The 11516-nt window shown below is 35.7% G+C and overlaps 2 protein-coding genes across 3 annotated transcripts; one reads left to right on the top strand and one right to left on the bottom strand.

Moving 5' to 3' along the window:
* Positions 1–8834, top strand: LOC107941445 (uncharacterized). 2 transcript variants are annotated; one of them, XM_016875008.2, is made up of 4 exons: positions 1–242; positions 665–1796; positions 6700–7130; positions 8083–8834. In XM_016875008.2, the coding sequence occupies exons 2-4, from the start codon at positions 944–946 to the stop codon at positions 8776–8778; spliced, it is 1980 nt and encodes a 659-aa protein (XP_016730497.1). In that variant the 5' UTR covers positions 1–242; positions 665–943; the 3' UTR covers positions 8779–8834. The 2 variants fall into 2 exon arrangements, with proteins under 2 accessions (XP_016730497.1, XP_016730498.1); XM_016875009.2 differs by having other exon boundaries at positions 6–242; positions 776–1796.
* A 401-nt stretch (positions 8835–9235) lies between these two features.
* On the bottom strand, positions 9236–10688 carry LOC107941447 (presenilin-like protein At2g29900). Its single transcript, XM_016875010.2, has one exon. The coding sequence runs from the start codon at positions 10507–10509 to the stop codon at positions 9262–9264; it is 1248 nt and encodes a 415-aa protein (XP_016730499.1). The 5' UTR covers positions 10510–10688; the 3' UTR covers positions 9236–9261.
* Positions 10689–11516: the final 828 nt, after the last annotated feature.

The following is an 11516-nucleotide window of genomic DNA, read 5'->3' as shown; positions in this document are numbered from 1 at the left end:
GTTGAAAACCCCGTTGTTTTTATTGTGAAAAAAGAAAAACTAGAAAATAGAGAATTTGATACAGCAACGTATACAGGTGAATGTAGCTTTGTTTAGAGATAACAGTGCAAAGGGTCTTATTCTTCAAAGGAATTCAATCTTAAAGATTCAACAATAAGAGATACTTCTCCTTTTGAAACTTGGGTCTGCTAGATTTTGCTTTAAAACTCAATCTGATTCTCACGAAACATTGAAGAAAAGAGGTAAAGACCCTTTCTTTTTACTCCATGTTATCAGCTTCATTTTGGGTTTAAATGGGTTCTTTGTTGACTGGTTTGTGCAGTTCTTAGATTGATTTCAAATGGGTAAACTTAGGATTTTCACATCGTTTTCAGAACTGGGTGTTTCTTTTGAGGTTGTTCTTGTTTGTGACGTCCAAGCTGTTTCTGTTAATAAATTGGATTTTTTGTTCATTTATTTGCTTCCAGTTGAATATATATATTTTTTGGGGGGGGGGTGAGGGGGTTGACAGTTATTTAGGTTGCTCTTGTTTATGATTTAGTGATTGATTGCTTATAGTTTCAGTTTTCTATTTGGTTGATTTGGTATCAATTTGCTTTGTTAAATTTCTGGAATTTTTTATCTTAGCTTTTTGCATATTGCTTTGTGTTTTATGAGAACTTAGATTCAGGGAGACGAAGGAGATATCTGTCGTGGTTAATTTAGGCGTCGGGTTTGTAATTTGAGATGGTTTCAATGTTTTGATCCCTAGTTAGTTTATTTTTTTGTGTTCAAGTATGTTAAAGTGCTAGAAGCTGTTTAAGTTGTGAGACCTTAAGTTTTTCCAAGTTGGGGTTCATGGGAATTGTTGCTTTGAGGCTTTGGATGTTGAGGATTGAAATGAAGTTAAATCTTTGCGGCGATGAGCTCGGGTGGTTTCTGAAATTTACGTGAACGAGCAGAAATGGATTCGTGGTTTGTTGCAGTAGCTGCAGCAGCAGCTGCTGCATATTTTGCTAAATATTGGCAAAATCTTACAACAGATAGGAATGGTTTTCCCAAGGTTTCTTCTGTGGATTCTGGGATTGGGAAGGCTTTAACAGGAAAGGATCTGGTCCACAAATTTGCTATGATAAGGAAACTCCGGGAAGATGTTTCTGATAGGAAAATATCAGATGTTTATGGACTAAATGTGGCTTCAGCTGCAGAAATTGATTCTGCTAGTGGATTCAATAGTGAAAAGATTGGAAGCTCGGGAAGTTTATCACCGGGATTGTTGACAAATGAAAACCTAAGAGAAAATCAATGTGGAAAGGAGCTGAGTGCTGATTGTGGTAGTGATTCTGCTAAAGCATCTATTGCTAGAGTCGACTCTTTTAACGAGCCTATGCACAAAAGATGCTCTCTTAAAGCTAAATATTCGCATGGACATTCACTTAAACCACTAAGTTCCTTAGATAGTTGCCTCATGGCACAACTACATATGCAACATGTTAAAATGGAGGAATATGTACTTAGCTTCCTTCCATCACCAACAACACCGATCTTGAGACCATTGCTGATAACTGACGGAAGCCGAATAATCAACAGAGCAAGTGGTGGTTTTTCTATTGGATCAAATGGAACCGGGGACAGTAAGCTGCATAATCTAGCCACTTTTGAAAAGAACAGATACGTACATGCGGTTCCTCCTCTGCCAAAAATTGATTCCTCAGATCTCCCCGAGAAGTTGAAATTTAAGAGCGGAAATGAGTGCGATGGAAGACCAAGCATTCCTTGCAAAATCAATACTGAAAAGCAGTTTCATGCACAATGGGGTACTGGTCTTACATTGTTTTTCCAATTTTGCTTTACCTATTATATTGATACTATAAGAATCTGTTCTTATTACTGAATGCTACTTTTCCGTTTCCAAATTTGTTTTCTTACTAAATGTGCCAGAAACCGTAAAAAACAGTAAACAAAAAATACATATTCACCATAGGGTAAATAGAGTACAAGCAATCTAGCATCATATTTTCAGATATGAATATGATTACAGCGAAATCCCAGGAGCATCACCGTTCTTTTCTTTTTGATTGTCATTATTTTCCGGTAGGGGAGGTCGGTGAAGGCATATTGGGGTGGTAAAATATTTTAGCGATTAGTTGGACCTCTCAGAGTTCAACATAGAAAGAGAATAAGATGTTGAATTGATTACCTTTTCCTCCATCTTTATAATGAGTTAAACTGCCTTAGAAACGGTTTCTTATACTTGTATATTTACATAGAAAGAGAATAGATATTGAATTGATTACCTTTTCCTCCATCTTTATAATGAGTTAAACTGCCTTAGAAACGGTTTCTTATACTTGTATGTTTACTTGGACTTGGGAGCAAGTATTAGATACAGGTATGTGTTTTGTTCATCGGAAATCTCTAGGACATTGTGTAGAAATCAGAGTATTTGATACTAAATAGAACATAAATCAGAGTTTTTATATACAACCTATGACACTACTTTAGGAAACTCTAAGTTAGGAAAGATACTAAATAGGAGATATGATCCCTTAAAATAAGGGATTTTAATAAAAAAATATCTACAAAATATTCCTAAAATATTTACAGAATATACCTACACTCCCCCTCAAGCTGGAGAATATACATTGTATAATCCCAGCTTGAATAGGAATTTATTGAACACAGGTTTTGGCAAAGCCTTGGTAAGAATGTCTGCAATCTGTCCTTCTGAAGGAATGTAAGAAAGAGTGGCTATCTTTTTGTTGACTTGATCAGCAATAAAATGCCTATCAATTTCAACATGCTTTGTTCGGTCATGTTGAATTGGGTTCTTGGCAATCTGAATGGCAGATTGATTATCACACAAAACATCAAAGTGATCCTCCTGATTTGTGCCAAGTTCTTTTAGTAATTTAAGTAGCCAAATTCCTTCGCATATCCCCAAAGCTAGTGCTCTAAATTCAGCTTCAGCACTACTTCTTGAAACAACAGATTGTTTCTTACTTCTCCAAGTTGTAAGGTTACCCCAAACAAAAGTGCAGTACCCACTAGTGGATCTTCTTTCAGTGAGATCTCCAGCCCAACTAGAGTCTGTAAAAATCTTAACAGTTCTGTCTTGTGTCTTCTTAAACATTAAGCCGTGTCCTGGAGTTTTCTTCAAGTACTTGAGAATTCTATTTGCTGCTGCCATATGCTCTTCAGTAGGATTAGTCATGTGTTGACTTATCACATTTACGAGAAAAGCTATATCTGGCCTTGTCAAGGATAAGTAGATTAGTTTCCCAACTAACCTTTGAAATTTCTCTCTGTCTACTAAGGACTCATCTTCTTTATTGAATCTCAAGTTTGCCTCCATTGGTGTATCAGCCGGCTTACAGCCAAGAAAACCAGTTTCTTTGAGTAAATCAAGTACATACTTTCTCTGGTTGATCACAAGTCCTTCTTTTGATCTTGCCACCTCCATTCCTAGGAAATACCTTAGCTTTCCCAAGTCCTTGGTTTCGAATTCCCTGTTTAACAACTTCTTCAAATTGCTAATCTCTTCCTCATCATCTCCAGTAAGAATGATGTCATCCACATACACAATTAGGATAGCTTTCTTATTTGTAGAAGTTACCTTGATGAAAAGCGTATGATCGGCAAGGGACTGCTTGTAGCCATTTTGAAGAATGACTTTAGTGAACCTCTCGAACCAAGCTCTGGGTGATTGTTTTAACCCGTATAGAGACTTGTTGAGCTTGCAAACCTTGTTGCTACCTTCAATAGACTTTGAGCCAGGTGGCAATTGCATATAGACTTCTTCCTCAAGCTTGCCATTAAGAAATGCGTTTTTTACATCAAGTTGGTGTAATTTCCAATCGCAATTTACAGCCAAACTTAGGAGTACTCGAATAGTGTTAAGCTTTGCCACAGGTGCAAAAGTTTCTGTGAAGTCTATCCCATATGTTTGCGTGAAACCTCTGGCCACTAGTCTAGCTTTGTATCGTTGGATACTGCCATTGGAGTTATACTTTACAGCAAAGATCCATTTATAGCTGACAGCCTTTTTTCCTTGAGGAAGGTCTGTAATGGTCCAAGTAGCATTTTTCTCTAGTGCACAAATTTCCTCTTCAACAGCCCTTCTCCATTTTGGATCCTTTAGAGCTTCAGCTATGCTTGTGGGAACCTGTTCTTTATCCAAAGTTGCTGTAAATGCTTGAAAAGACGGCATCAATGAATTATAACCAGTAAATTTTTCAATAGGATGCTTGGTGCATTGTCTAACCCCTTTTCTAATAGCAATAGGAAAGTCATCTAGAGTAGTGGACTTACTGATTTCTTCTTCCATTTCGGCAGCTGGACCCAAATCCAATTCTCGGCAAGAATCAGATTGCAAAACAGTCTCAGGGATATGTCTTCTTTTTCTTGTGTAGACACGAAGCTGTTTGGGTGATGGTGTTTTTTGAAGACTGTCAATTTGAGTAGGTGTATTTTCAGGAAGAGTGTTTAAAGTGGGTGTAGGTGAATTAGTCATAGGTACTACAGGAGAATCAATGGGAGCATTCACAGGTGACAGATCTGCAGGTAATGGCGAACAAGATGGCAATTCTGAAGGTTGAGAATGAAGATTAGGAGATACCTGTTGTGGCTGAAAATCACTCCATGTTTCCCCCTGAATTTCAGCCTGAGTGAAATAGGAATCCTGCTCATAAAATGTTATATCCATAGTGGTGAAAAATCGTTTAGAAGGAGGATGATAGCATTTATAACCCTTCTTAAGTGAAGAATACCCAACCAATACACATTTTAAAGACTTAGGATCTAACTTGGACTTATTAGGAGCAATATTTTGGATAAAAACAGTGCAGCCAAAAATTTTAAGTGGCAGAATGGAGGAGATAGGCTTAAAATGAGGAAAGTGCTGCAAAAATATAGATTGAGGCGTTTGAAATTTTAAAACCTTACTAGGCATCCGGTTGATTAAATATGTGGCAGTTAATAAGGCTTCCCCCACAAATATTTAGGAACATTAGTGGTAAATAGAAGAGAACGAGTAACTTCAAGAAGGTGCCTATTTTTTCTTTCGGCAACGCCGTTTTGCTGTGGGGTTCCAACACAAGAACTAATCTGAACTATGCCCTTTTCCTTAAAAAATCACCTAAAGACCTAGCAAAAAATTCACTGCCATTATCAGATTTAAAGAGCTGAATTTTAGACCCAAATTGAGTGAGAACCATGTTATAAAATTGCACAAAAACACTAGCAGTTTCAGATTTATCTTTCAGCAAATAAGTCCAAGTTATCCTACTGTGATCATCAATAAAAGTGATAAACCACTTACAATTATCAGCATTCTTCACCCGAGACGGGCCCCAAATATCACTATGGATCAAAGCAAAAGGGTAAGAAGGCTTGTATGTAGAAGGAAAATAAGATGATTTAGTATGTTTGGCAAGAGAGCAAACTTTGCAAGAAAAAGAATTAGGCCTTTTATTAATGAATAGAGCAGGAAACAATTTTGCAAGGTATTGGAAACTAGGATGGCCTAAACGAAAGTGCAATAACATAACAGTATCAACTTTTCCTAAAGCGGTAAATGACTTGGAGATCTCGATTTTAGGAGAGGTAGGGAGGATGTAGAGACCATTATGCAAGCTGGCCTTACCAATCATCTTCTTCGAGTTCAGTGCCTGCAAAGTACAATCACGATCATTAAAAATTACAGAGCAGTGCAAGTCTGTGGACAATTTACTAACAGAGATGAGATTGCACGCCAGATTTGGTACAAAGAGAACATTTTTAAGTGCAATCTGTTCATTGAGAATAACAGTGCCATGTCCCTCTATTTTGCACAAGGTACTATCAGCCGTTTTGACAGCTTTACCAAAGGTATGGAAAAAATTGTGAAACAATGCCTTGTTACCAGTCATATGATCCGTAGCACCAGAATCGAGGATCCAATTAGGAGTCAACTGGGAGGAGAAAAATGCAGTAGAAGAAAGGTTACCTTCTGGATCTTTTATGACCAGATTACCTTCACAAGACCCTTTAAGAAAATTGTTGCCATTCAATCGATGGCAGGTGATAGTCAGACCAGACGAATCTGAAGGAGCATCGGAACCAGAAAAATTTTCTGGATTTGAAGTAATCTCCGAAGTAGGAGAAGGAGTTTCGGACATGATCTAGGTTGAAAAAGAAATCGTAACCTAAGCTGATACTATGTAGAAATCAGAGTATTTGATACTAAATAGAACATAAATCAGAGTTTTTATATACAACCTATGACACTACTTTAGGAAACTCTAAGTTAGGAAAGATACTAAATAGGAGATATGATCCCTTAAAATAAGGGATTTTAATAAAAAAAATATCTACAAAATATTCCTAAAATATTTACAGAATATTCCTACACATTGGTTATTTGAGAAACATGAAGAGTCAATAGGATGTTTAAGCCTCTTGAACGATTTATTTGTTTTTATGCATCTTGTAAATTCTTTTCAGAAATCCATTATTCATGATACAAGCTTAAGCTTGATGTTAATTTAATTTATTTGTTTTGTCATGTTCTCAACTCTGCATATAAATATGTCTCGATTTCTCCATTGCACCGGAAACAATAGCATATCAGTCGCTTGTTATATTCGATGCATTCGTTTTAACACTATTCCATTCCTTATACTCGTGATTCTTCTCTTGTAGGCTAACAAATTGCATCACTAATCTTTTTATATGAAACAGGTCGTCATGATCGAGCTGTTCTGTTTTGTCTTGGGATATCTATTGGAATAATATGTTCTTACATAGGAAATGGAAGGGAAGTCGAGAAACTGAGAGGGTTGCTAAAGCAAACTGAGAACTTGGTTCAAGATCTTCAAGAGGAACTCGAGATGAAAGATTCATTGACAGTAAAGGAGCTAGCTAATGAGAATTATGAATCACAAGAGGCATGTGACAATTCCTTTCCTGACAGGGCAATGAATTCGTCTTCCCTTGAACAGAATACAGATAATTTAACAAGATTTGATGGTAAAGAATCACATCATCAAAAGGTAGAGGAAAGTCCAGAGTCTATGAGTAAAATTGAAGCCGAACTTGAAGCTGAACTTGAGAGGTTGGGTCTAAACATGAATGTATTGAATCTTGAGCAAAGACTGCCCGATCTTGGTGAGGTAAGCTTGAGTTTATCATAGCATTCCTATGGAGCTTTATAGATGTTTAATGAATTCTTTTTATTCATTGCATTTTCTCAGTTCATTCAATAGAAATCCTCCTGTTTACTGGAGATCGCTATCTAATATGTTGAATCCAGTGTTGTAAAAACCGTATCAGAGTGGCCGGTTGAACCTCTTAAACTGGGAAGCGGTAGTTCATCAGATCTGAATATACCAGCCAACCGCTAATCCTTTGAATGAATTAAGAACCGATTGAACCAATAAAAAGAGGGAAAAACTGGTTTTAAACTTTTCTTAAGAAAAAAGTTATGGTATGTGATGGGATTAAGATATTTAACCCCTTTAATTTAAATTTAAATTTTTATTTTTTAGTAAAATACATTAATTAAATATCCGTTATATTTAATTCTTATTTAGTATTAAAATTAAGTATTTAATATAAATCATTTTTAATACAACTTGTTCAATTGGTCTAACTGGTTGACCAGGTTTGACCTATGGTTTTGTTTTTAAAACATTGGTTCAATTTCAAATATTGTAAACTTCAATATTTGGTCATTTGATTTGCTTGTTTGAAGCTAGCAACTAAACTAGGAAGTTAACTCGGATTCGGGAGTGGGTGTTAGATATAGGTATGCTTAACTTTTTGAATATTTTCCATATATTTGGAAAAACGACCCATATCTACCATGTTCGAATATTTTTAAGTTTCATATATTGGCCATGTTCGACTACTATCTAATATGTTGGAGAATCAGATGACCAAACATTCGGGTATATTTAAGTTTCTCATATATTTGGAGAATCACACCCCGTACCCATGTTCAAACATGTGATGGATACTGAGTACGAAGAGGACTCTACTTAGCTGTTTGCTTTGGCATTTATTTATTTTTCCTTCCCTGCAAGTTTGTTTGATATCCTAATAATGCAGCTAAAATTCATGCAGATTGACCCAGATTTTGTAGCAGATTTTGCTGAAGGTGAGCTGAGATCTGATATGGTTACAGGACAAGCTCATGGCCAATCTATGTCTAATGAAAATAGAAGCGGCACCTCGACTACTCATTCTGGAAATTATGCAGTCTCACCCCGAGAGTTAACCTTGCGTTTGCATGAAGTTATTCGATCAAGACTTGAAGAACGAGTACAAGAACTCGAGACAGCTCTAGAGAACAGTCACAGGAAGGTGAAACTGATGGAATCAGAGCATAAGAATCCTAACAACAAATGGACATATTCGACAACAGAGAGTCCACCGGTAAATGAAGATCTCCATTGGACATCAAAGCCTCAAGTTCCAAAATTATCATGGGAAACTCCAGATCATGCATACAACGAGGCTTTTGAAGAGGCAAAAGAAGAGGGGACACCATTACGTATTTATCAAGAAAAGCTGGGTTGGGGTGATCAATATGACGCAAATAAATCAGATGAAACATTTTATGATCAGGTAAGAATATTGGAAGATCAATCTTTGAGGGTCCAAGAATTGCTTGATGTTGATGTTAGAGAAGATGAATGTACTGATAATGATGATGAAATGGAGAAGCTATTGATACAACAAATTGTGGAGAAAACCAAGAAAGGATCTCCTGTACTGCTAAATGCACAAAGATTATTGTTTTCCATGGATGAAATTTGAGAAACTGAAAATTTTGCAGTTAATACATATAAGACTTGCATTCTTAACTACAGCAATTTCCAGTGCATCATTTTGGTTCTTGGTTTCCAACTATAGTTTGATGCAATCTATTTACAGTGATTTGGGTGTTACTTGGATTCAAGTATATGTTTCAGTTCTTTTTCTGAGTTTCTTTTTTCCTTGGGAGGATCATATCTCTATATTTATGTTGAAATGTATCGAAAACAGGTACTTAAAAAAGATGGCATTCATTTCATCTCTTTTGCAAAAATAAAATGGCATTCATTTCATCTCTTTTGCAAAAATAAAACAAAGATCACCATCTCCAAATCATAGATAAACAGAGTTTAACATAACATTTGACACCAACTTTAATGGAAATATTATAATCATATAAGGGAAAAGATCATGATCAAGGAAATGAATCATAAGACCTTAGTGTACCTATATTCTATGATTTAAAAGCATGAGATCATTTATAATTTAAAACATCAGAAGGTTCAAAGAACATTGTACAATGAAAACTTCAAGTAAGAACCTTGTTAAGAAATAAAACAACACACCGAGAGCTATCGACACGGGAAGAGCCGGTAGAGCTTTCTGATACAGTGCCAATAGCATCAATGTAATGCCCAAACCAGCTACAATTGCAAGATAACATGCATACACTGTCATAAAATCGTACATTGCTGCCCTACCAACTAACACGCTGTAGAAGATGAAGTCCCCTAATCCAAGCTTGATAGCACCAGACGAACCTAACCCCATACCTTCTAGCATCAAACTTTCAGTTGACAGACCGTCTTGAGCATCCATTCTGTGATCAATCAACGGTGCTGAAAGTTCAGCATCCCTTTGTGAAACCTGTCCCTCTTCCACTCTAGCAATTCTTGCGCCATTGTGACTACTTTGAACAATACTGACTGTAGAATTCAAATCAGAATTCAAACTTGAACTGTCCTCTGAATCTAGCCTAGCATTTTGCCTTTCTCTCCAAATCCGCGTTTGAACCGGCCTTGAAGCAGAATCATGATGTGTAACTGGCCTAGCCTCATAAACCAAAGCTGGGATATCTTCATCCCTAGACATAGCAAGCTCAACAAGGAGCCTTAAAGGACCAACAGGCAATAAAACAGCAGCAAGATCATACAATGCCATTGCAACCAATAACACCCAAGTAGTCCATTCAGGCAAAAGAGTAAACCAATAAGCAACCAACATTCCAATTAAAACCAAGTAGCCTTGAGTCACAATAATTGGCATTTTTGACATAAAAACAGCCAAAACACCAATAACAGCAAAATTAAAGAGAAGCACCAAAAAGGTAATACAATCAACAGGAACACTGAATTCTTCAATCAAAAACAAGGCAATTTCACCACCCATGAATCCCAAAACCACAAAAGAAGAAAAACCCATATAGATTTTCAAGAACTTAGAGCATTTAAGGTAAAAAAAGAGCACCAAAATGAAGGTAGCAACAGTGACAACAGCTACAAAAACTAAGGAATTCAAAAGGGCACCAATGAACTTGTCCCAGGATGAATCTGAGCCGGTTTCTGAGTAAGCTATGGTTGCAATTGAGGAAGTTACGTAAAGTGAAGAACTTGAGTTAAGAATTGAGACCAAAAGGACGACTAAAAGCATGCAGATTGAAACGGGGGTGAGGATTCTGATGATTTCTTCACCCAAAGAATCAAGGAGGGATTTGGGTCGTTGGTTTTGGGCCATTTGGATGGTCAAATTTGGGAAAAAGTTTGAATCTTGGTGGAGCTTTTCTCGAATTTCCAGGTTAATTTTGATTTGGGTTTTTTTTTTGTTAGTAAAGCTTGCTAAAATTTTGCAGGAAACAGTCGATGGGGAACTGGATTCAAACCATTATCAACCGTCGATTATTATGACTTTTCAGATGGCTAAATAATTTATGATTTGTCTTTATTATTTTTATTACCTAAAATTTTAGGTGAGTGAAAATATATTTCTGAAAGATAAATACGACAGAATTTTCAAAAAATGCCGAAAATAAAATTTTTTTTATCAAATTAAGTATTTTTTGTGAAAATGATGAGATTAGGCTTATTGTACGGAAAGAAGCGTCTCTAGGTGATTTATAGAAAAATATTTTTAGTTAGAAGTGTTTTCCTCCGTTTTCTTAGGTTAAAGTTTTGTTTTTTAAAAATTAATGTCAGAGTTTAGAGTTTTTAAGGTAGGGTTAGGGTTTATTTTTTTAAGGTTTAGGGTTTGTTTTTATTATATATCTTTTTAATAAATTTTAATATATATTTAATTATTTTTATGTTTTTTAATATTTTTTAATTATATATATTAATTTTTTATAATTTTTGAGATGTAAAGTGAATAATTATTTAATTCGATGTTTAGAAGCATTGTATTTATACCAATCGTATATTCTAATTATTCGAATTGCAAAATTCTATTCACATCATAATCAAACCTCAAACTACTTGATTTGATTAAATATTTCAGTGCATTATTTTTGAACATTGAGATTTGTTCAGAAAATATATCCCAAGAATCTCAAGATATATAATGGTTGAATGGCTAAAAGTTAGGAGTTAAAATTCCTAGAGAGAAAGCGTTCCATATAGAATGCTTTTTCAATGCATGTTAGAAGAAAGTATTGAAAGCACTTCCTGCTGGACAAGTTTTAATTTGGAGGTGCTTTCAGTGCTTTTTTTTTTACATGCACTGAGAAAGCATCCTACTTGGAGAGCTCT

The sequence above is a fragment of the Gossypium hirsutum genome, chromosome A07 (assembly GCF_007990345.1).
Source record: "Gossypium hirsutum isolate 1008001.06 chromosome A07, Gossypium_hirsutum_v2.1, whole genome shotgun sequence".
NCBI lineage: Eukaryota > Viridiplantae > Streptophyta > Magnoliopsida > Malvales > Malvaceae > Gossypium > Gossypium hirsutum.
This window is presented reverse-complemented; position numbering and strand designations above follow the sequence as displayed.